At 42.6% G+C, this 26,168-nt stretch overlaps 1 protein-coding gene across 2 annotated transcripts in view; it reads right to left on the reverse strand.

Moving 5' to 3' along the window:
- Nucleotides 1–25,692, reverse strand: part of LOC139162886 (zinc finger protein 107-like) — a 37,340-nt gene extending 11,648 nt beyond the window's left edge. Inside the window, exons 1-6 of one of the 2 annotated variants that reach the window (XM_070743786.1) lie at nucleotides 22,915–25,692; nucleotides 22,018–22,593; nucleotides 21,012–21,123; nucleotides 20,833–20,900; nucleotides 18,467–18,596; nucleotides 15,436–16,928 (exon numbers count right to left, since the gene is read on the reverse strand). In XM_070743786.1, coding sequence (XP_070599887.1) covers nucleotides 15,436–16,928; nucleotides 18,467–18,596; nucleotides 20,833–20,900; nucleotides 21,012–21,123; nucleotides 22,018–22,422 — 2,208 coding nt within the window. In that variant the 5' untranslated portion in view covers nucleotides 22,423–22,593; nucleotides 22,915–25,692. Of the gene's footprint in view, nucleotides 1–6,778; nucleotides 7,329–9,177; nucleotides 9,263–15,435; nucleotides 16,929–18,466; nucleotides 18,597–20,832; nucleotides 20,901–21,011; nucleotides 21,124–22,017; nucleotides 22,594–22,914 lie in introns of those variants that run through there. The other variant, XM_070743785.1, reaches the window with a different exon arrangement.
- Nucleotides 25,693–26,168: the final 476 nt, after the last annotated feature.

Here is a 26,168-nt window from a genome sequence, read left to right on the forward strand (position 1 = left end):
AGAGGAGACTTCGTTGGCAGATTCCATCAGGAGCAAAACAAGCCTGCGGCATGTGGATGTTTCCCCCACATCCACCTGCACATTCCTTGGGGCAGGATCTGGGCCAGAGCTAACCACAACACCTGTGATATTATTGTCTTTCCCTATGCTGCTAATTAATATTTCTAAGGTTAAGATAAATAACAGTGGCGACAATGGCATCCTTGCCTTTTCCCTTTTGTAATATCTACTGTACCAATAATTTCTCCATTTATTATTATTCTCACAGTTTGTTTATTAAAAATTGCTTGTAAGACATTGTTCTATTGTTTTCTTACTCAAACCACAATGATGGATATTGGGGGATTTTTTATAAAATAAATTTTATTTGTTTTTTGGTGTCTCAACTTCTCATGTTATGAGCATTTGCTTTAATACATCTATTTACTATTCTTACCAATATTTTTATTTTTAAAATACAGTGGTGCCTCTACTTAAGAACTTAATTCGTTCCGTGACCAGGTTTCTTAAGTAGAAAAGTTTGTAAGTAGAATCAATTGTTTCCATAGCAATCCATGTAAAAGCAAATAATGCATGCAAACCCATTAGGAAAGAAATAAAAGCTCGGAATTTGGGTAGGAGGAGGAAGAAGAAGAGGAGGACAGTCGCTGTCCAGAGTGAAGGGAGCGTTTCATTTCTCTGGGCGCTGGCAGAGGTTTATTCCCTCTTCACGCGCTCAGAGAAAGCAAAATGCTTTGTTCACTCTGGACTGCCAAAGTCTCCTTAAGCACCACCAAAAGGCTCCTCCGGCAGCCCAGAAAAGTCCGAGATGGCCGGGATTAAAGGGGGAATGGCAGGAAAGTGGCCGGGCCTTCGTGCCGCTCTCAAACTTCCTGGGAAATTTTTCCGGGCTTGGGTTCTTAAGTAGAAAATGGTTGTTAAGAACAGGCAAAAAAATCTTGAACACCCGGTTCTTATCTAGAAAAGTTCTTAAGTAGAGGCGTTCTTAGGTAGAGGTAGCACTGTAATTACAAACCATTATAATTTCATTTTCAATACATCTCTCAAATTTTCTTAATATCTGTCTTCAGTCTTTTCCCCCTCTTATTTTATCCCTATTTTAATTCCATCAATCAAACACATAGTCATTTTCCAATTTATATATTTATAATATCGATATACTGTATTTTACTTCACTTATTTCCTAAACATTAATCAAAAAACATCTTACAATTTCTTTATCCTCTTTTCCACATCAAATATATTTCAAAAATACAAAATATATTTCAAAATTACATATTGCAATCTACTTATGTTATTTCTTCACACACATATATTTTATCTTTATAACAATAAGCAATTTATTTATAATAATAATAATAATAATAATAATAATAATAATAATAATAATAATTTATTAGATTTGTATGCTGCCCCTCTCCGAAGACTCGGGGTGGCTCACAAAAATTATATACTTATATAATAATAGTAAATTAGTTAAACATACCTATTGACACTATTTTTTATCTCTTGTTACATATCATATTTTCTATTATAAAATTTATATTTAAAAAATATATTGCCTATTTCAATCTTTCTGTTTTCTTATATTTTTCAATCTTCATTTTTCTTGTGTTATTTTATACCTTCATTTTTACATGTTATTCATCCTATCTATCTATCTATCTATCTATCTATCTATCTATCTATCTATCTATCTATCTATCTATCTATCTATCTATCTAGACTTCTAAGTCACCCAATCCCAAAGGACTCAGGGCAGCTTACAATAAACAATATAAATACAATAAAATTAAAAAGAAGTCAAATATAAGATCTAAAACAATAAAGCCCTAATTAAAAAACTCATGATAATAAACTAATTCGGAAATTTATTTGGACAAAAAAAAAGGCAAGAATAAAGTTAAAAAACCTGCAAGATCATAAATCAAGAGAAGGCTTTGTCCTCCCCAATTTTTATCTTTACTATCAAGCCACTATTTTAACTAAAATCTAAGATTGGATAACTCTACAAAACACAAGATTACTTTCCTTAGAAGGATTTAACTTACAGTCAGGATGGCACACATTCCTAATGGCAGAACCAAACAAAATACCAAAATACTTAAAAAACCATTATATCAGAAATACATTAATACCGACATGGCAACAGATTTAAAAAAAATAATCATTATTTAGCAATTCCAAAATGGCTATTCCCAAATGAATCCTTTACTTACCAGACCCCTCTTTCAGTACCAAAAATAATAACCTACTCCAAATTACTAGACCCTAATGATAACATTCTCACTAGACAACAATTAGAAGATAACGGAATACCTATAGACTGGTTCACATACATACAAATAAACACAAAATACAAACAACACAAAAGTACATTTGGCTTTCAAAACCCCAATCCTCTCGACTTAATAATATTTGGATCTAACCTAAAAATGATCTCTAAATTATACAGCTATCTATTAAAACGGGATACCATAGAAGAGCAAGTTAAATGATCCATGATTGCATGGACACAAAACTTTGGATACATAATAAAACTTACAGAGTGGGAAAAATATTTACAATTAACTACAAAATGACACTTGCTGTATCCTACAAGGAAAATCTATACAAAGTGATATATACAGTGATCCCCCGGGTATTGCGATCCCGATCATTGCGAAACGGCTATATGGCGATTTTGCAACCCGGAAGTAAAAACACCATCTGCGCATGCGCGCCCTTTTTTCTATGGGCACGCATGCGTAGATGGCGCCGGGCAGATCAGCTGCTGGGCGGCTTCCCTAGGTCTTCCCCCTCTTTCTGGCGGGAGGGCGAGCGGCGGGCATCAGCGAGGAGTTTCCCCACCGCCCACGCAAACTCCTTGCTGCCGCCCACCCGCCCTTCGCCCGCCCACGCAGTTCATTCTCGCCGCTTCCCAGCTGAGTCCTGAAGCGAATTGGCTTCAGGACTCAGCTGCGAAGCGGCGCGAGCGAGCGGCGCGAGCGAGCGGCGCGAGCGAACGGCTTGTCCGCCGCCTGCCTGCCCGCGCGCCCTTCGCCCGCCCACGCCGTTCATTCTCGCCGCTTCCCAGCTGAGTCCTGAAGCGAATTGGCTTCAGAACTCAGCTGGGAAGCGGCGCGAGCGAGAGGCGCGAGCGAACGGCTTGTCCGCCGCCTGCCTGCCCGCGCGCCCTTCGCCCGCCCACGCCGTTCATTCTTGCCGCTTCCCAGCTGAGTCCTGAAGCGAATTGGCTTCAGGACTCAGCTGGGAAGCGGCGCGAGCGAACGGCATGGGCGGGCGAAGGGCGGCCGAGCGGCAGCGAGGAGTTTGCGTGGGCGGTGGGGAAACCCCAATCTTCGGCTCCTCACTGCTGCGGAAGTAAAAACACCATCTGCGCATGCGCAGATGGTGTTTTTACTTCCGCAGCGCTACTTCGCGAAAACCCGATCATTGCTAGGGGTCCTGGAACGGAACCCTCGCAATGATCGGGGGATCACTGTAGATGGTACCTTCCACCAGCTAGGCTTTCTAAAATGTACCCAAACGTATCATCCCTATGTTGGAAATGTCAGAAGAACCAGGGAACATACTATCATCTGTGGTGGACCTGTACATACGCCCAAAAATTTTGGACACAAATTAAAAGAATAATGGACCAAGTCATATCGACAAAGATCAAAGACCCAAATCAGCATGGCTTTACTGAAGGCAAATCATGTCAGACTAATCTCATTAGAATTGGGGTGATCTATAGGCCTCCAGGGCAATCCGAGGAATATGACAACAAGATGGTGGATGAAATTACCCAAATGGCAGTAAAGGGAGATATTGTGGTTATGGGTGATTTCAACATGCCTGATGTTGACTGGAATATCCCCAGTGCCCTTACATGCAAAAGTAAGAATATAGTAGAGGCCTTTACAGGAGCAGCTCTGGCACAGCTGGTTAAGACACCAACTAGAGGGGAGAATATTCTAGATTTAGTTTTTACGAATGGGAATTGGGTTTCAGATGTCAAGGTGGGAGAAAATTTAGGTTGCAGTGACCATCTATGTTTGTGGTTTGATGTAAAAACTCATTGTGAGCAATCCTATAATGCAACCAAAGTATTGGATTTCAGAAAAACAAATTTTAATGCAATGGGAGAATATTTAGATAATGAATTAAAGGGGAGGGATAAAATGGCAGGAGCGAGCATCCAGTGGACTGTATTACAAAAGGCCATCTTAAAAGCCACTGGATTGTATGTAAGACAAATAACTAAAGGTAAAAGGAAGAAGAAACCGCTATGGTTTAGCAATGATGTAAGGGCTATAGTCAATGAAAAAAAGGCTGCCTATAGGAGGTATAAAGAGTCTGGAAGTATAGCTGATAGGGAGGTATATAAAATGAGACAGAAGGAGGCGAAACAGATAATATATGCTGCTAAAGCCTCAAAAGAGGAAGAAATTGCAAAATCTGTAAAGAAGGGGGATAAAACCTTCTTCAGATATATTAATGATGAGAAGAAGAAAAACTGCGGCATCACGAAGCTTAGTACCGGGAATAATACATGCATTAATGGGAATAAGGAGATCGCTGACCATTTCAATAGCTACTTCTGTTCAGTTTTCTCAAAAGACACCTTACAAAATAATACTATAGAGGGATATAGCATTGCTTCCAGCTGTACGGATTCAGCTCCAGTGATCTTAGAAGCCGATGTCTTAGAAGAACTTGAACGATTAAAGATAAATAAGGCAATGGGTCCAGATGGCATCCACCCCAGGGTTCTTAAAGAACTCAGATCTGTCATTGCTACCCCCCTGACTGATTTGTTTAACCAATCCTTGTTAACAGGAGAAGTTCCCGAGGATTGGAGAATGGCCAGTGTTGTGCCTATTCACAAGAAGGGCAGTAGAGAAGAAGCTGGTAACTACAGGCCAGTTAGCTTGACATCAGTTGTAGTTAAAATGATGGAGACTCTACTCAAAAAGAGGATAAACCAGCACCTAAAAAACAATAACTTATTAGACCCAAATCAGCATGGCTTTACTGAAGGCAAATCATGTCAGACTAATCTCATTGATTTCTTTGACTATGTCACAAAGGTGTTGGATGAAGGTGGTGCCGTGGATATTGCCTACCTGGACTTCAGCAAAGCCTTTGATACGGTTCCACATAAAAAGCTGATAGATAAATTAGTGAAGATTGGACTTAATCCCTGGATAGTTCAATGGATTTGCAGCTGGCTGAAGCGTAGACATCAGAGAGTTATTGTTAATGGCGAGTATTCTGAGCAGAGTCAGGTTACAAGCGGTGTGCCACAAGGATCTGTTCTGGGTCCTATTCTTTTTAATATATTTGTGAGTGACATAGGGGAAGGTTTGGTAGGGAAGGTTTGCCTATTTGCCGATGACTCTAAAGTGTGCAATAGGGTTGATATTCCTGGAGGCGTCTGTAATATGGTAAATGATTTAGCTTTACTAGATAAATGGTCTAAGCAATGGAAACTGCAGTTTAATGTTTCCAAATGTAAAATAATGCACTTGGGGAAAAGGAATCCTCAATCTGAGTATTGTATTGGCAGTTCAGTGTTGGCAAATACTTCAAAAGAAAAGGATTTAGGGGTAGTGATTTCTGACAGTCTCAAAATGGGTGAACAGTGCAGTCAGGCGGTAGGGAAAGCAAGTAGGATGCTTGGCTGCATAGCTAGAGGTATAACAAGCAGGAAGAGGGAGATTATGATCCCGCTATATAGAATGCTGGTGAGACCACATTTGGAATACTGTGTTCAGTTCTGGAGACCTCACCTACAAAAAGATATTGACAAAATTGAACGAGTCCAAAGACAGGCTACAAGAATGGTGGAAGGTCTTAAGCATAAAACGTATCAGGAAAGACTTAATGAACTCAATCTGTATAGTCTGGAGGACAGAAGGAAAAGGGGGGACATGATCGAAACATTTAAATATATTAAAGGGTTAAATAAGGTCCAGGAGGGAAGTGTTTTTAATAGGAAAGTGAACACAAGAACAAGGGGACACAATCTGAAGTTAGTTGGGGGAAAGATCAAAAGCAACATGAGAAAATATTATTTTACTGAAAGAGTAGTTGATCCTTGGAACAAACTTCTAGCAGATGTGGTAGATAAATCCACAGTAACTGAATTTAAACATGCCTGGGATAAACATATATCCATCCTAAGATAAAATACAGAAAATAGTATAAGGGCAGACTAGATGGACCATGAGGTCTTTTTCTGCCGTCAGAGTTCTATGTTTCTATGTTTCTATCACAATTAAACTAGAATTGTTCCTTCAAGGCATTTTTAGACAGAAACTAAACAAAGAAGACAGATACCTTATTATTCAAATACTAACGGCCGCCAGACTAACATACGCACAACATTGGAAAAAAGAAGACGCCCCGACAAACTTAACCATTATTAGTAAGTGATTGGAAACTGTAGCCTAGAGGATAATTCTCTGCCTTACAAGGCAAAGGTTGCAGGTTCCAGTCCCAGTGGGTATGGCTAGCTGATGAGGCCAAAATAAGGCCGAAATAGATCTATCCTAGTCTCCCTTAATTTTCAAATTCAACAAAAAAAACCAACATGTGACATATATATATACACATACACATACACACACACACACAATACCTGTATTGAAGGTATATATGATTTTAATGTGGAAAAAATTTACACACACACACACATATAATGAATGTCAGTGAAATTTGAGAAGGAAGGGTGAAGTATTCAAAAACATCCTTTATTTCCTTTTAAGCTTCCTAGATTAAAGGGTCTCACCTGCAACTCCACCTGCTCCTTCTGCTCCTCCGCTTGGCTCAGGAGGAAGCCTTCCACCAGGGCCACTGCCTGGGAGCTGGTCTCAGCCCCATACTCCCGCACCCAGCTCTCCATCTCTGGCGGCAGAAGAGCCAGGAACTGCTCCAGAACAACCAGGTCCAGCATCTGGGCTTTGGTGTGCTTTTCTGGCTTCAGCCATCGCCTACAAAAGTCATGGAGTCGGCTGCAAAGTCCTCGGGGACCTTCGGCCTCCTGGCTTTGGATGAAGTTCCAGGGCTGAACTTCTGAAGGGAGGATGGTTTCCTCCTCCAGGATCTTCTGCCCAATCCTTGTCCAGAGCTTTCCCACCTTCCCAGGCTGAACAGCTGAAGGGCCTTTTCGGCTTCCCTCTTTTGCAAAAGGTTGTGTCTCCATCCTTTCTCTCTTCTGCAGACCAACTCCAAATGGGTCCAAGGACTCTTGTGGGTCTCCAGATGCCTTTTCCTTCACAGGACCAATTCTGGGGTCGCAGGACTGATCCCTGCAAATTATTCTGCTCTGTTTTTTTCCCCTAAAAAAAAAATTTGGCATGCAAAGGTTACAAATAGCTTCGAGTTTACGTATCTTGAGATGGGCGGAAAAACCACACCCAAGAATCAGAAAGAAGAAATTAGAAATTTTGGCATGCAAAGGTTACAACTGGCTTCAAGTTTATGCATCTGAGATGGACGGTAAAATCAAACCCAAAAATTAGAAAGTAGAATTTAGCCACTGAACAACATTCACCCAACCTTACAACTACGACAACGTAAACATGATCTAAGCATTGCCCACAAGATCATATGCTGCAACGTCCTGCCTGTCAATGACTACTTCAGCTTCAACCACAACAACACAGGAGCACACAACAGATACAAACTTAATATTAACCGCTCCAAATTGGACTGTAGAAAATATGACTTTAGTAATCGGGTTGTCGAAGCGTGGAACTCATTACCAGACACTCCGTCGTATCTTCCCCTAACCCACAACATTTTACCCTCAGACTATCCACAGTTGACCTCTCCAGATTCCTAAGAGGTCAGTAAGGGGCGTGCATAAGTGCACTAGCGTGCCTCCCATCCCGTCCTATTGTTTCTCCTATATCTCATATAGAAACATAGAAGACTGACGGCAGAAAAGACCTCATGGTCCATCTAGTCTGCCCTTATGCTATTTTCTGTATTTTTATCTTAGGATGGATATATGTTTATCCCAGGCATGTTTAAATTCAGTTACTGTGGATTTACCAACCATGTCTGCTGGAAGTTTGTTCCAAAGATCTACTACTCTTTCAGTAAAATAATATTTTCTCATGTTGCTTTTGATCTTTCCCCCAAGTAACTTCAGATTGTGCCCCCTTGTTCTCGTGTTCACTTCCCTATTAAAAACACTTCCCTCCTGGAAATTATTAAACCCTTTGACATATTTAAATGTTTCGATCATGTTCCCCTTTTTCCTTCTGTCCTCCAGACTATACAGATTGAGTTCAGGAAGTCTTTCCTGATGCGTTTTATGCTCAAGACCTTCCACCACTCTTGTAGCCCGTCTTTGGACCCGTTCAATTTTGTCAATCTCTTTTTGTAGGCGAGGTCTCCAGAACTGAACACAGTATTCCAAATGGGGTCTCACCAGTGCTCTATATAGCGGGATCACAATCTCCCTCTTCCTGCTTGTTATACCTCTAGCTATGCAGCCAAGCATCCTACTTGCTTTTTCTACCTAATATCTATTATTCTTCTATTCTAACCCTCTTGTACTACTCTCATAATATCCTTCTATTCTCTAATTGATATATTCTATTCCTAAATTTCCATTTCTATTCTTTCTCTGATATATTTTACTCCAGTACTGTATAACCTCTATAACAGTGTTTCCCAACCTTGGCCACTTGGAAGAGATTTGGACTTCAACTTCCAGAATTCCCCAGCCAGCATTCGCTGGCTGGGGAATTCTGGGAGTTGAAGTCCAAATCTCTTCCAAGTGGCCAAGGTTGGGAAACACTGCTCTATAACCTTCATTGTGTATTGTTGTGTATTGGACAAAATAAATAAATAAATAATAAAAACCTGCCCGGAGCCCCAAGTAGTCATCCCAGCGCAGGGCCGAGGTTCCCCACAAGGAGGCACTTGGAGAGGTCGCCCCGCTTCTCTCCCCCTTCGGAGACAGAAGGGGCTAGGGAGGATCGGGCCCTCAAAGAGCCTGATGCGGATTCTGTCTCCTCCGGGCTCGTCTCCTCTCCTGCTGGACCTCCGCACGGGGCGACCCTCTTCTCCACCCACCCTGCCGCCTTCCCGGCACCCCCGTTTCTTCTGCTTCCCCCTGCATGGAGAGGGCGGCTGGGGTACATAGGACCCGGGAAGAGCCCCCCCCCTCCTCACCCGGAGCACGTCTGCATCTCCCCCGTCAGCCTCTCCATCTCCTGATGAACCCTGAGGGGTTAAGGACAGAGAGCGCGGCGTCCTGGAGCGGCAGGTCTTTGTGATGACACTTCCTTCGCCGCCGCCTTTAGAAAGCCGGCTGTGACGTTCTCTTCCCCGTGGGCCAATGGGGGAACTCGCTGAGAGTTCCCGTCTCTTGATAAGAGGGTGCCCCCTGGTGGGTTTGGCTACAAAGTGCCAGGATTCGAGAAAGGGCGGGAAAGAGGAGCGAATCTGAAGGGAAGCGAGAGAGCAGAGATAGAAACATAGAAGACTGACGGCAGAAAAAGACCTCATGGTCCATCTAGTCTGCCCTTATACTATTTTCTGTATTTTATCTTACAATGGATATATGTTTATCCCAGGCACGTTTAAATTCAGTGACTGTGGATTTACCAACCACATCTGCTGGAAGTTTGTTCCAAGGATCTACTACTACTCTTTCAGTTAAATAATATTTTCTCACGTTGCTTTTGATCTTTCCCCCAACTAACTTCAGATTGTGTCCCCTTGTTCTTGTGTTCACTTTCCTATTAAAAGCACTTCCCTCCTGAACCTTTAACATATTTAAGTGTTTCAATCATGTCCCCCCTTTTCCTTCTGTCCTCCAGACTATACAGATTGAGTTCATTAAGTCTTTCCTGATACGTTTTATGCTTAAGACCTTCCACCATTCTTGTAGCCCGTCTTTGGACCCGTTCAATTTTGTCAATATCTTTTTGTAGGTGAGGTCTCCAGAACTGGACACAGTATTATTCCAAATGTGGTCTCATCAGCGCTCTATATAGGGATCATAATCTCCCTCTTCCTGCTTGTTATACCTCTAGCTATGCAGCCAAGCATCCTACTTGCTTTCCCTACCGTCTGACTGCACTATGATGATGGTGGGAATGGGAGTAAGAGGTGGTTCCCTGTCCACACAGCGACCCTGAAGAAAATGCAAAAAGAAAACAAGTTCCAAAGTGGAGGGAAAATTGAAATCTCTGGATAACCTGAAAATTTTATCTCATAATAAGGCTCTTCGAATAGAATATACTTCTTTATTGGCCAAGTGTGATTGGACACACAAGGGATTTGTCTTTGGTTCATATGTTCTCTGTGTACATAAAAGAAAATATGCATTTGTCAAGAATGATGAGGTACAACACTTAATGATTGTCATAGTGGTCAAATAAGCAAATCAATATTAATACATAAATCTTAATACATACAAACAAAAAGTTACAGTCATAGAGTCATAAGTGGGAGGAAATGGGTGATAGGAATGATGAGAAAAAAAGTAGTAATAGTAGTGCAGACTTAGTAAATAGTTTGACAGTGTTGAGGTAATTATTTGTTTAGTAGAGTGATGACGTTTGGGGGGAAAAACTGTTCTTGTGTCTAGTTGTCTTGGTGTGCAGTGCTCTGTAGTGACGTTTTTAACGTAGGAGTTGAAACAGTTTATGTCCAGGATGTGAGGGGGTCAGTAAATATTTTTACTGCCCTCTTTTTGACTCGTAGAATATACAGGTCCTCAATGGAAGACAGGTTGGCAACAATTGTTTTTTCTGCAGTTCTTTATCTAAAGTCTACCACCATTTCTACGGTTTTGAGTGTGTTCAGTTCTAGAGTTTTCTGGTTGCACCACAAGGCTAGGTGTTCAATCTCCCGTACCATATGCGGTTTCATTGTCTCGAATGAGTCCGATCACTGTTGTATCATCTGCAAACTTCAGTAGTTTAACAGATGGATCATTTGAGATGCAGTCATTGGTGTATAGAGAGAAGTGGTGAGAGTACACAGCCTTGGGGCGCTCCTGTGCTAATTGTACAGGTATCTGATGAGATTTTGCCTAGCTTCACCTGCTGCTTCCTGTCTGTTAGAAGGCTGGTGATCCACTTACAAATGTGTTCAGGTACTGCTAGCTGATTTAGTTTAGTTAAAAGAATGTCTGGTATGATGATGTTGAATGCTGAACTAAAGCCTACAAAAAGGACCCTAGTGTAGGTCTTTGGAGATTCTAGATCAGGGGTCCCCAAACTTTTTACACAGGGGGCCAGTTCACTGTCCCTCGGACTGTTGGAGGGCCGGAGTATTAAAAAAAACCTATGAACAAATCCCTATGCACACTGCACATACCTCATTTAAAGAAAAAAACAAAATGGGAACAAATACAATATGTAAAATAAAGAAGTAATAAAGTAATAAAGTAATTTATACTTCTTTATTAACAAGTAAATTTAAACTCAAATCAACAAACTCCCTTCATTTCTCCTTCCTTCCTTCCTTCCTTCCCTCCCTCCCTCCCTCCTTCCTCTCCACTTCTCTCTTCTCTCTCCATTGTTGCTGTAAATTGCTGTCCTGTTTTTTTGAAACCACGTGTAGTGGCAGGGTTTGTGATCCTTCCTTCCTCTCTCTTTCTCTCTCTCCCTTCCTCTTCCTCTTCCTTTCTCTTATTCTCTTTTTTAAAAAAAAATATTTATTGGTTATATACATTAAAAACAGGGTACAGAAAAGTAAAGGGAATATATATAATGTACATTACTTATATAGCATACGTGATTGGGGAAGGAGAGGGAAAGAAAGGGAAAGGGATTTAGAAAGAAGGGAAAGAAATACAAGAGGAGGACGAATAGAAAAACAGAGCAAGAAAAGAGGAGTAAGAAGAGTGTGGGGGGCCAGCGTTGGAGCTGGAGCTTCCATGTTTTGTGGCCTGTGGTTTAAGCATATAGGTGGTATAGATTTTCCTGAAATTTTATCCATATGTATTTGACGTAGTTGCTTTTGCCATCATTTATCAGTGATTTATGAGTTTGTTCATTCAGTTTCTTTGTAGTTCAAAATTTGTGTCGATCGATGTTTACATTTTATCGTTTCAATTTGGTATTATGATTCATGTCGTTGTTTACTGGTTTTACACGTTGTTTTAGTTGGACATTTTTCTTGATGTATAATTTTTAAGTAATTTCTTTCTCTTATTCTTTCTCTTTTTTATGTCTCTTTCTTCCCTCTTTCTCTTTGTCTCTTTCTTCATAGAGGTGCCCTTTTCAAATCACTCGCTCAGCCTCACAGCAAAGGGGGAACCAGAAAGGAAAGAGACCCACCCAGCCCCTTCTGATGAGCACCAAGGGCAACCCATCTCTTGTGCTCGCTGAAAGACTCTGAGAAATAAAAAATAAAACCAGCTCCAAAATGGAGGAAAAGCTGAAACATCTGAATGTTCCAGAAAATTTGCCTCATATGGCTCCTTAATTGAAAAAATGAAGAGGAGAAAATGGTCTGACTGGGAGAAAATTTAAATTACAAAACTAAGAAAAAAAACTAAAGCTAAGCTAAGGATTGAGTAGAAAGTTCACCTCAACAAACGTGACTAGGAAGCATGAAGCCCTTGGGATAATTTTAGATAGGGATATATCATTGGACCATAAATAAAAAGAGAAAAAGGAAATTTAAAAAGCCAAATAAGAAGAGCTCAAGAGTCCATCGATGTGAAAGATCCAATCATATTTCGAGTCTACAACGACACGCAAAGCGGTTGGCTACAGTGAGCAAAACAAAGAATTTAAAATGATGGGAACGTGATTAAAATCAAATTGAAAAAAAGGAGCAAATGTATTTTTTTTAATAAGCCATATTTTAAAATAGCACCAACACAGCAAGAAATATGGTCCCCACAAGGCCAAACAGTTCAGTCTGTTAATATGGTCATTTTTAAGGCAATGAAGAGAGAGAGGATTTTATGCATGTTTAGCATGTAACCACACCACTGATGTTTAGTTTTGTTTAAATTTACCTTTATTCTTTTCCCAAGTCCCTGGCACATCATAAAAAGGCAGAAATGGGGCCCTAAAGCTTGAAAAATATCTTTTGCCTGCGCATTTTGTCAGCTTGTTCGTTATAGCTCCATATTTGAAAGAGGAATTGTTCACCCTGAAGCTTTTTCGACACACGCTACATTGATCTATCAATATTCCATTACATCTTAAGAGGTCTTTTACCGAAAGTTTGTTTCTAAGTTTATACTGGTTGACTCAGATCTTGAAACAGTGGACTCAAGTTGGATTGAGGGATCCTTGGTGCACTGATGATGTTGCCTAATCTGGATAATGAAATGTCTCCAACAAAACAATCAAGCTCAGATAGCACAAAGGACCATTCATTTCAACCGTGACCTACACATTTTCTCCTTTATTGACAAGTTGGATTATTTTTCCTATCGTCACATCTCAGATAAAGTTCCCATTCACATTGATGTATGTTTTGATGCATTGATGCAAGTTTCATCACCCCGAGTCCCTCAAGAATGGGCGGCCTTCCCCACCCCCATCCCCTGGAGGCCCTTTGGAGGCAGAAAACGGCCCATTTGCCAACTTCCAGTTAAACCAGAAAGGGCATTTTTTTTGCTCTCCCCGAGCTCCAGAGCCTTTCTAGTAGCCTAGGCAGGGCGAAAACACCTTGCCCACCTCCCCAGAGGTCCTCTGGAGACCGGAAACATTCTGTTTGCTTACTTCTGTTTCCATTTTTTTTGCTTTCTCTGGGCTTCAGAGCCTTTCTAGGAGTTTGGGGAAGGTGAAAATGGCCTTTACCAAACTCCCTCCCCCTAGAGGCCCGAAATGTCCGGTTCTAAGTTGGGAAACAGGCAATTACTAGCCTCTGGAGGACCACTGCACGGGTAAGGACGTCCACTCTGCAGGCTGGAAACAGCTTCTTTCCCAACTACCAGTGGGCTCAGAAGACCCAAGAAATCAGCTAGCCAGGGTACGCATGCGCACCAGACCTGAGCTCATGTGCCCACATAAGGCTGTAGGTTCACCATCACAGTCCTATAACATTTCAGAAAAGGGACTATCCAGTCTCTTCTTAAAAAATCCAGTGATGAAACATCCACAATGTCTGAAGGAAAGCTGTTCCACTGGTTAATTGTCCTCATTTTAAGATTGTTAATTCCAGGTTCTTCTTCCTTGATTGCATTGTTTCTTGTTCTGCCCTCCACCCCATCCAATCAACCAAGCCCTTGCATCCAGGCTATCATTTTATTACTGGAAAATAAATAAACCTCTTCGTGGCAGTGTTCTGCCGGCGTGTTTCAACTGCCCGTAATTACAGGGTAATTAGTCCAGGAAGACACACACCACACGGTAAAAGGAAAACCCAAAAGTTTTTATAAACAGAAAAACAGAAACAGCTCCCTTTTTAAATGTCAAAGGGATTTTCTGGTACACACAAGGCACAAGTGAAATGCAATCCAATTGCTCACCCAATAACTGGGAAATTGAGTCCAATTCTAAAGTCCAGAGAGTCCACACACAACCTTGAACAGCACAAAAACCACGATCTTGACGAAACAATGAATCAGATAAACTGCCATGAGGCTAAAACACCAGGTTGCACTTTTATCTGTAGCACTAATTACAGCAGCCCCACCCAACCACAGGTGGCCTCATTTTCTCTTGTAATAATCCTTCAATTGTTGTCTCCTATTCATCACTCTATGTATGCGTGGATGTGTCATTAATTCTTGTTCAGAATCCAAGGATGATACAGATGATTGATCTCCTCCTGGGCTGTCTGCCAAACTCCCCTCTTCCCTGTCACTCACGCTTCCTTGGTCAGAGGAGGCTTCGTCGTCAGATTCCACCGGGAGCAAAAGAGGCCTACGGCATGTGGATGTTTCCCCCACATCCACCTGCACATTCCTTGGGGCAGGAGCTGGGCCAGAGCTAACCACAACAGGCAGCATCTCAAGTAATAAAATACAGCTATCGTATCACTCCTAATCCTTTTTTTCTCCAGACCAGCCAAACCAAAATCCATTTTAAAAATCTACACACAAAAATCTATAGCCACGACGGTCAGAGGTTTGAATGCAGAATCAGGAGTTCATTCTGATTGGCTCATGGTTGATTCATTTCATTTCATTTCATTTTATTGGATTTGTATGCCGCCCCTGTCCGTAGACTCGGGGCGGCTAACAACAGTAATAAAAACGTGCGACAATCCAATACTAAAGAAGCTAAAAACTCTTATTTTAAAAACCAATCATACATACAAATGTACCATACATAAATTGTGGAAGCCGAGGGGGAAAGAATGATTCGGGGTTTAAATTTTGTCACGTCGATCAAATGAGGATCCAGATTTCCGGGGACAATGTGCCGACTTTGTAAATTGCTCAAAGACAGCTATTAAGCTTTGTGGAATAGTAGACAAGTCTAAAGTGGAATTGCTATTTCTATGTACTTTCTCCCAAGCATGGATCTTTTTATGAGAAGTAAGACTACCATTTTGAACAAAGGTCTTTCCACATTCCATGCATTTATACGGCTTCTCTCCTGTGTGGATTCTGTTATGAGAAGAGAGAGCACTGCTCTTAGTAAACATCTTTCCACACTCCGAGCATTTGAATGGTTTCTCTCCCGAGTGGATCTTTTTATGGGAAGCAAGATAACGGCTTTGACCAAAGGTTTTTCCACACTCCACGCATTTAAATGGCTTCTCCCTTGTATGGATCATCTTATGAGAAATAAGATTACCACTTTTAGCAAAGGTCTTTCCACATTCCATGCATTCATATGGCTTCTCCCCTGTGTGGATCACCTGATGGGAAATAAGACTACTCTTTTTAGTAAATTTTTTCCCACACTCCATGCATTTATGCGGTTTCTCCCCAGTGTGACTCGTTTTATGGGAAATAAGATGACATTGTTGAGCAAAGGTCTTTCCACACTCCATGCACTTAAATGGCTTTTCCCCTGTGTGGATCTTTTTGTGGATGGTAAGCCTACTGCTGAGAGCAAAGGTCTTTCCACACTCCATGCATTTAAATGGTTTCTCTGCAGTGTGGATTCTTTTGTGATTTTTAAGTACACTGATGAGAGTAAAGGTCTTTCCACACTCCCTGCATTTAAATGGCTTTTCCCCTGTGTGGTTCTTTTTGTGGAGAGTAAGTTCATTGCTGCGAGTAAAGGTTTTCCCACATTCCATGCATTTATATGGTTTCTCTCCCGTATGCCTCTTTTTGTGGATATTAAGATCATAGACACGAGTAAAGGTTCTATCACACTGCGTGCATTTAAATGGTTTCTCCCCTGTGTGGGTCATCTTATGGGAAATAAGATGACCACGTTGTGCAAAGGTCTTTCCACACGCCGCGCATTTAAATGGCTTTTCCCCTGTGTGGATCATTTTGTGGTATCTAAGTCCATTGCTACGAGTAAAAGTTTTCCCACACTCCGTGCATTTATATGGTTTCTCCCCAGTGTGAATCATTTTGTGGATTCGAAGTCCGTTGCTACGAGTAAAGGTTTTCCCACACTCCGTGCACTTATATGGTCCTAAACATTTATAAGGGTCCTTTTTTGTGTGTATCACTTTTTGACATGTAAGGACGTTATTTCCAAGAGAATTCATGAATGTCTCATTGTAAATTTTTCCGTTGTGTCTTATAGCTTTTTCTCCTTTGTTTGGGGTTAAATAGTGTTCGTTTACATGTAATTTATCTTTGATTAGCTTCACACTTTTCCCAACATATTTTTTCCTTATTTTCTCTTCTTGAGCAAGGAAGTCTTGCATCGGAGCATCAGTGGACGATGAGCTTTCCTGATTCCTATTATCTGACTGTTTTCTCTCATGGCTTTCTAATTCCATTCGTATTCCAAATTTCTTCATTCCATCCCTACGAATGATCACTTGGGACAGGTCACAGGAATCTTGATCCTCCTGCCCATTATTACCTTCAAAGGAAAAGAGAATGAAAATGATAACAAGGTTAGAACAGATTTTCTTCTGAATTTCCCCCAAATTCCGTTATGTTGTATTTTGCATGCCTATAGTGGTATGATAAACATGATGGTTACTATATTCATGATAGCTTTGAAAATATATAGAAAATATGTCAGCCCTGGAAGTCATCTTTTTCTTTAGAGCTTCAGGGCTGCCATATTTAGTGTCTGGAAAAATGGGAGGGGCGCTACCAGGAGTCGGTGAAGAATTATTATTTTTATTAATTTTATTTATTTATTGGATTTGTACGGCGCCCCTCTCCGCAGACTCGGGGCGGCTAACAACAATGGTAAAACAACATATAACAATCCAATTTGATAAAACAACTAAAAACCCTTATTATAAAAAACCAAACATACACACAAACATACCACGTATAACTTGTAATGGCCTAGGGGGAAAGAATAACTTAACTCCCCCATGCCTGGCGACAAAGGTGGGTCTTGAGAAGTTTGCGAAAGACAAGGAGGGTGGGGGCCGTTCTAATCTCTGGGGGGAGCTGATTCCAGAGGGCCGGGGCCGCCACAGAGAAGGCTCTTCCCCTGGGGCCCGCCAAACGACATTGTTTGGCCAACGGGACCCGGAGAAGGCCAACTTTATGGGACCTTATCGGCCGCTGGGATTTGTGCGGTAGAAGGCGGTTCCGGATGTATTCTAGCCGAATGCCATGTAAGGCTTTAAAGGTCATTACCAACACTTTGAATTGTGACCGGAAACCGATCGGCAGCCAGTGCAGGCCGCGGAGTGTTGCAGAAATGTGGGCGAATCTAGGAAGCTCCACGATGGCTCTCGCGGCCGCAATCTGCACGATCTGAAGTTTACGAACACTCTTCAAAGGTAGCCCCATGTAGAGAGCAATGCAGTGATCGAACCTCGAGGTGATGAGGGCATGAGCGACTGTGAGCAGTGACTCCCTGTCCAAATAGGGCCGCAACTGGTGCACCAGGCGAACCTGGGCAAACGCCCCCTCGCCACAGCTGAAAGATGATGTTCCAATGAAATTAGCCATAACAACATTCCTTTCTCTGGGAATCACGGACACTCGGCCTCACCTGGATGGAAGTGACTGGAGGATGCCTCCAGTTTGAATGGTGAAATGATTGGGCGACGTGATGGACCCATGGGTGCAGGAGATGAATCTTTGACTTTCTTTTGGGTGGGCACAAACTTGGAACTTGGAGATTCAGGTTTAATGTCAGTATTCTAAGTAACACCCCCAACAAAGGAAGACTCCAAGGCTAACAATTCCTCAAAGTTCCATTTGATTACAGATGTCATATTGGCACATCTGGAAGGAAAGTCTTGGCTGGGTGGGGGAATAGGTAGGGTGAATGTTGCAGCCCCTCTTTTCTTCCTTGGAGAAAATGACAAGGCCAGATCATTTCCTTCTCCCTCCAAGGAGATGATATTGATCCGTGATTTTTTAAATAAAAAACTAGCTATAATCTCTCTTCTTGAAATCTCTGATTGGGGACTAGAAAACTCTTACCTAGAGAGACCACGTTCCTATGGTTTTCCAGCATGACTTCCGAATGGAGCGCTTTTTGGTCAGGATCCAGCTGAGACCATTCCTCCTCGGAGAAATACACAGCCACCTCCTCGAAGGACACAAGACTCCCCTGGACACAGAAAAAAGAACAGAATAGGAGGATTTGCTAGATCTGTTCTTCTTCATTAATGATTTAGACCAGGGGACAGAAGGGGAACTCATCAAATTTGCAGACAAGAACAACTGACCATCTTCATTAATGATTTAGACCAACTGACAACAATACCAACATTCTAGAACAGTAATGACAAACCTTTTTTTCCTTGGGTGCTGAAAGAGCGTGGGCATGTGCTATTGCATATGCGCGAGTGCCCACACCCATATTTCAATGCCTAGAGAGGATGAAAACAGCTTCCCCCCCAGAGGCTGGAAAAAGCCTGTTTCCCAACTTCTGGTGGGCCCAGTAGGTTCGTGTTTCACCCTCCCCAGGCTCCACAGACTTCCCTGGAGCCAGGAGAGTGTAAAAACAGCTTCCCCCCATCCTCCCAGAGGGTCTCTGGAAGCCAAAAATGCTTTCCCAGAGCCTCTATGTGAGCCATAATCATCTGTCCAGCACCACATGCACTTTGGAGCTGAGCTAGGGCAATGGCTCGCATGCCAGCAGATATGGCAATGCATACCCCCCGTGGCTTCTGTGCCATAGGTTCGCCATCACTATTCTAGAAGGTAAGCTATAGAAGTATCCACAGATATTGAATTGAAATGCTTGGGCATAGAATACGACAGTGACCCTAAAATGTAATGTTAGTGCCCCCCCGCGCATGTGCCCCCACATGTCCATACATGCACCACCATCCCCCTCCGCGCCCCATTTTGCCTTCCCTGTTGGTGCAAGTCATTTCTCAGCCTTTGCAAAGCGTGAATGTTTCATATCTTAATCTAGGAACAAATCAGAGGATTGGAAATTATTTTGTAGCCCAACATATTGTGTTTACATGCTCTATAGGGCCATTCTTTTTAGATTTTAAAATTCCTGGTTGTTTTTTAATAGGATTTGCTTATTTTTTAAACGACTAGTTATAAACAAGGTTTTTTTTAAAAAAATGGTAATATGGCACTGTGACTATTCATTTATTTTTCATTTGCGTTGCAGAATTTCAACTCAAAGTATTAGAAATCCCAGCGACCGATTAGGTCCCACAGTTGGCCTTCTCCGGGTCCCGTCGACTAAACAATGTCATTTAGCGGGTCCCAGGGGAAGAGCCTTCTCTGTGGCGGCCCCGACCCTCTGGAATCAGCTTTCCCCTGAGATTAGAACTGCCCCCACCCTCCTTGCCTTTTGTAAACTCCTTAAAACCAACCTCTGCCGTCAGGCATGGGGGAATTGCAACATCTCCCTATACCATTCACTATGGTATGTTTATGTGTATGTCTGCTTTAATAATGGTTTTTTTAAATGTTTTTAAATTATTAGATTTGTCTCGAATTGTTCTATTGTTGTTGTGAGCCGCCCTGAGTCTACAGAGAGGGGCGGCATACAAATCTAATTAATTAATTAATTAATTAATAAAACGGTTCTCCAGCAATTACTGACACTGTGATATGTATATTCCTATTTCTTGAAGGATTTTTTAAAAAATGCTTCTTGTAAACTTAAAATTGGGGGACTACCTAGACGAGAGATATTTAAACTATGGCCCGAGGGGAGGGTACGGCCCGCTGAACCCATTGATCCATTCCACATGGGATCATGAAATTGCCCCTCCAACTTTGCCCTACACACCCACCGACCCCCATTTGCTATCCTAGAAGAGAGAGAGAGAAAGGGAAGGAGAGAGGTAAGGGAAGGAGGGAGGAGAGAGAGAGAGAGAGAGAGAGAGAAGAGATGATGAGAAGAATTTCTGCAAAACTTTTCTGAAGTAGATCACTAGACTCATAAACAACTTTTTAAATGATCTAGTAAAAAGAAAAGTCAGAACAAAAGCAAATAAAACATCTCCAGGAGGAAAACAAATCAAATTTTAATTTGAGGGTATTATTTAATTCTAAATTGGCAAAACGGACTGCTAAATTGGCCACAGCCACCCAGTCACATGGTCACTAAGCCACGCCAACCCAGCCAGTCTGGCCTCCCATCAAACTGAAGGACTGTGATGTGGACCCCTGTTCAAAAAGTTTGAGGACCCCTGACCTAGATGAACATGACAACCAGAGGAAGTTATGCTGGGTGACAGCAGCTTCAATCTGCTATTTTGCTATCCATGTTGTGAAGAACACAAAAATAATAGACTGCAAACAAGGGGGGTGGACACACCAGCTTTACCTCCTGGAGAGAATAGAAATCTAATAACTTTTCCCTTTCTTACTTGATTTGGAGGTTTAACCGCTGTGTGATCTCCATCAGAAAAACCAGAAAACTTCATTCTTTTTTTCTCTGTAAAGAATAAATAATTTCAAAATGCATGAATAATAAAATAGGAGGAGATATTTTATAGAAAACAGAATGAAGTTAAGACAGATGGGTAATCTGAGGATCTAGGATTACCTTCCGAGTTGTCCAGATTTTGACCTTCCCAAGGGATCCTCCCGAAAAATAGTTCCTGATCGGGATTTGATGGGTTCTTTCCTTCAGGATTTCTGATCTCCACAGTGCAGCACTTCAAATAGGCCGAAGGAAAAAAGAAGCAGAATTAATGTACGTCACACGACTTAAAGTGGATTCTGCAGACAAGTTAAAGAAATTTGACACAAACTCCAAAAGTGGATAAAAGAAATAATTAAGATTGAATTAGAAATGAAACCAGAAATATTTTTGCTTGGTATTATTGAAAACCAGATGAATAAGGAACACTACTATTTGATACAACATTTAATAACATCAACGAGAATAGCCATAGCACAATTTTGGAAAAATGAAAATATGCCAAATGAATGGAATTTAATTAAAAAAAAATGCTGGATTGTGCTGAAGCAGATAAACTAACAATGGAACCAAAAGAAAAAATGAAATATTACCAAATATGGGAAGATTTTTACACCTCGTTAAATAAAAGAACACCTTTTCACAGTGCTGCAAGATAAAGAAATATTATAAAGAACAACTTTTAAATAATCAATGTAACTCTTGTTCTGTCTATTCAATAGAACCTAATCCAGATACATCTCATTACCAATTACATAATAAGAACTTAATTATAATAGTACATAATTTAAACCACTGGTCTTAACACCGCCAAGAATAAAAAAGGACGCTGTCAACAGTTCCTACCATAGGAGGAGAGGAGAAACATATTTCTTGCTTGTCTTTCCTATTGAATGTAAATGTACCATTTGTTGTCATTGTCTCATTGTATATATGTGAATAAAAACTATTTTTTAAAAAAGTGGATTCTTATATTCAGAACACAACGCGCTCAATATCCATCAGTGAGATTGAGTGAGAAAACAATGGGTCCTACAAGAATTTGGTGGGACATCACCACATATTATGAGTGTGAGAGACGTTTGGGAAGGAGGGGTGAAGTGTCCAAACACATTCTAACGTGTCTCACCTGCAACTCCCCCGGCTCCTTCTGCTCCTCCATCTGGCTCAGGAGAAAGCCTTCTGCCAGGGCCACCGCCTGGGAGCTGGTCTCTGCTCCACACTCCCGCACCCAGCTCTCCATATCTGGGGGCAGGAGCGTGAGTAGCCGCTCCAGAACAACCAGGTCCAGCATCTGGGCTTTGGTGTGTTTTTCTGGTCTCAGCCATCGTCTACAAAAGTCGTGGAGTCGGCTGCAAAGTCCTCGGGGACCTTCAGCCTCCTGGTACTGGATGAACTTCCAGGGCTGAACTTCTGAAGGGAGGAAGGTCTCCTCCTCCAGGATCTTCTGCCCAGTTCCTGGCCAGAGCTTTCCACCCTGAACAGCTGAAGGGCCTTTTCCGCTTCTCTCCTTTGCCAAAGGTTGTGTCTCCATCCTTTCTCTCTTGTCCAGAGGAACTCCAAGTGGGTGCAAGGACTCTTAGGGGTCTCCAGATGCCTTTTCCTTCACACGACCATTTCCGGGATTGCAGGATGGATCCCTGCAAGTTATTCTGCTCTTCCGTCTCCCCAAGTAAAGAAATTGGCTTGTCAATATTTCAACTAGCTTCGAGTTTGTGAAATGGAAAGAAAAACAAATGCAAAGAGTTAGAAGTTGGAATCCAAGCACTGACCAACCTTCACCCAACCTGCCCGGAGCCCCAAGCGGGTCAATCCCCACGAGCCAGGCCGAGGTTCCCCACGAGCAGGGCCGGGAAGGAGGCAGCTCTCGAGGCCGTCCCTCTTCTCTCCCCCTCGGGAGACAGGATCGAGCCCTGCATAGAGTGGGCGGCTGGGCAGCATGGGACCTGGGGTTGAATTCAGAGGAGGACCGGCCGCGGTTCCACCTTTTTCACCTCCCTGTGCTCGGAAAAAGCCCCCAACTCACCCGGGGCCCGTCTGGTTCTCCTCCTCAGACTCTCCCTCAGCCGCTCCGCCGCCTGTGGATCTCCAGGGGTGGAGAACGAACACGACGTCCTAGAGTGGCCTCCCTGTGTGACGTCATTTCCTTCGCCGACTTCTCTGGAAAGGCAGCTGTGACGCTCCCCCTCCGGTGGACGAATGGGGAAGCCCTGGGAGTTCACTTGTCTTAGCAGAGGTCGCCCCCTGGCGGATTGGGTGCAAAGTGGCAGGATTCTAGAAAGAATAGAATAGAAATCTTTATTGGCCAAGTGTGATTGGACACACAAGGAATTTGTCTTGGTGCAGTGGACATAAAAGAAAATAGAGATTGGTCAAGAAATGTGTGGTACAACACTTAATGTGTAAACCTAATGTGTTAACTCTGTAGTATCATCCCCTAATCCCCAACATTTTACCCTTAGATTATCTATGGTTGACCTCTCCAGATTCCTAAGAGGTCAGTAAGGGGCGTACATAAGCGCACTAGAGTGCCTTCCGTCCCCTGTCCTATAGTCTCTCCTATATCTCGTATTTCTTCTCTACTCTGTCCTCTATAACCTTCGTTGTGTATTATTGTGTATTGGACAAAATAAATAAATAAATGATTGTCATAGGGGTCAAATAAGCAATGAAGAAACAATCAATATTAATAAAACCTTAAGAATACAAGCAACGTTACAGTCATACACATAGGTGGGAGGAAATGTGTGATAGGAATGGGGAGAAAAAACTATTAGTAATAGTAGTGCAGACTTAGTAAATAGTTTGACAGTGTTGAGGGAATTATTTGTTTAGCAACATGATGGCGTTCGGGGAAAACTGTTCTTGTGTCTAATGGTCTTGACGTGCAGTGCTCTGTAGTGACGTTTTGAGGGTAGAAATAGTTTATGTCCAGGATGCGAGGGGTCAGTAAATATTTTCACAGCCTTCTTTTGGATTCGTGTGATATACAGGTCCTCAATGGAAGGCAGGTTGGCAGCAATTGTTTTTTCTGCAGTTCTGATTCTCCTCTGAAGTCTTTGTCAGTCTTGTTGCGTTGCAAAACCAAACCAGATGGTTGTAGAGGTGCAGATGACAGACTCAGTGATTCCTCTGTAGAACTGTATCAGCAGCTCTTTGGGCAGTTTGAGCTTCCTGAGTTGACACAGAAAAAACATTCTTTGTTGTGCTTTTTTGATTACGTTTTTGATGATAGGTGACTCCGAGTCTGCGGAGAGGGGCAGCATACAAATCTAATAAATGAATGAATGAATGAATGAATGAATGAATGAATGAATGGTTAGGTCTTGAGATATGATAGAACCTAGAAATTTGAAGCTCTCTACTGTTGAGACTGTTTTGTCTTGTATTGTGAGAGGTGGAAGGGTGGAAGGGTTTCTCCTAAAGTCTACCACAATTTCTACGGTTTTGAGCGTGTTCAGTTCTAGATTGTTCTGATTGCACCACAAGGCTATTTGTTCACACCTCCCGTCCATATGCGGTTTCATCATCTCAAAGGAAGCCAATCAGTGTTATATTGTCTGCAAACTTCAGTAGTTTAACAGATGGATCATTTGAGATGCAGTCATTGGTATAGAGAGGGAAGTGGTGAGAGGCCCCTGTGCTAATTGTACAGGTATCTGATGAGATTTTCCTTGCTTCACCTGCTGCTTCCTGTCTGTTAGGAAGCTTGTGATCCACTTACAAGTGTGTTCAAGTACTGCTAGTTGATTTTGTTTAGTTAAAAGTATGTCCGGTATGATAGTGTTGAATGCTGAACGAAAGTCTACAAAAAGGACCCTAGCGTAGGTCTTTGGAGATTCTAGATGTTGTAGGATAGAGTGCAGAGCCATATTAACAGTATCATCTGTTGATCTATTTGCTCGGTATGCAAATTGCAGGGGGGTCTAACAGTGGATCCGTGATGGTTTTCAAGGGGGACATCACTAGCCTTTGAAAGGTTTTCATAACTACAGGTGTTAGAGCAACTGGTCTGTAGTCATTCAGTTCTTTGATAGAGGGCTTCTTCTGTGCTGGGATGATGGTAGAGCGTTTGAAGCAGGAAGGAACATAGCACATCTCTAGTGATTTGTTGAAGTTTTGGGTGAAGATGGGGACCAATTGGTTAGCACAGACTTTCAAGCAAGGAATTATCTTGTCTGAGCCTGGTGCTTTTATAGGTTTTTCTCTGTGAAATAGATCTTGCACCTCCTTTTTTGTGATCACCCGGGGTTGTAAACAGTCAAGGGCAGCCATTCGTGGCCATACTGGAACGGTGTGGGGGGGAGCGTGGACATGCGCACGCACCCACCCTTCAGTTTTCTGCGCATGTCCAAAATCGCAGCCTGAAGCAGTCCCTGCCCAGGAGCATTCCCACGTTTCCCGAAAAAGAATACCCTTTTAAAAAAAAAATTAGCTTTATCGTGGCTGGGGCGCAAGAGGTGGGGTGGGGCACAAGACACCCGCCTTACTGGAATCTGGCCACTCCGTGGCATCCCTCAGTTCCAGCGCCAGCAGTCACCAAAGAATAGAGAGGGAAGTCCACTAGCAGAGCGGCTATTGCCCTGGCTGGGGTTTGGAAGCCGCAGGCCTGGAGTTTAGGGTGGTGGGGGAGAGGAAGAGAAAGACGGACAGACAGACTTTGGGCTGCGCGCAAAGAAGCCAGCAGAAGTTTTGTTTCTTTCTCTCCCCACCCACAACTCCGGCTGTGTGGCTTCTAAACCCACAGCCAGGGCAGCAGCTGATCTAGGATTGCGCTTCCTGCTCTATGGTGACGGTCAATGGAGGCCTCCCCTTCTCTCCTCTCCCCGTGTGCTGACTGAACAGTGCGTTCCAGGAAACCTTCGGAGGGGTTTCCATGCTGACGGACGCACCAGTCAGTCAGCACTCAGGTGAGGGGAGAGGAGAGAGGAATGAGGGGGGAGAGGAGAGAAGGGGAGGCCTCGGTTGACTGTCCCCAGAGCAGGAAGAGAGCGGGCACTTTCTGGGCCCACCTAGCAGGGGATGCTGTTGCTGCTGGCTGGGGCAGCGAGATTCGGCTTCTGCACATGCGGAGAAGCCGAATCTCGCGGGCAAACGCAAGCATGGCCGGCAATGATGGAGCTATGCGTGCAACTTCATTTTCGCCAGTGGAACAATGTTCCACGCCGTGGTACTTGCTGCCCAACTCTGGTTGTAAACCCAATGGGATAGATTCAGTTGTAGAAGATTTGGTTGTTGTTGGCGTGTCTGGGATGGAGATTGTGGAGAGGTGGCGGTACA

The sequence above is a fragment of the Erythrolamprus reginae genome, chromosome 2 (genome assembly GCF_031021105.1).
Source record: "Erythrolamprus reginae isolate rEryReg1 chromosome 2, rEryReg1.hap1, whole genome shotgun sequence".
In the NCBI taxonomy this organism is placed as follows: Eukaryota; Metazoa; Chordata; class Lepidosauria; order Squamata; family Dipsadidae; genus Erythrolamprus; species Erythrolamprus reginae.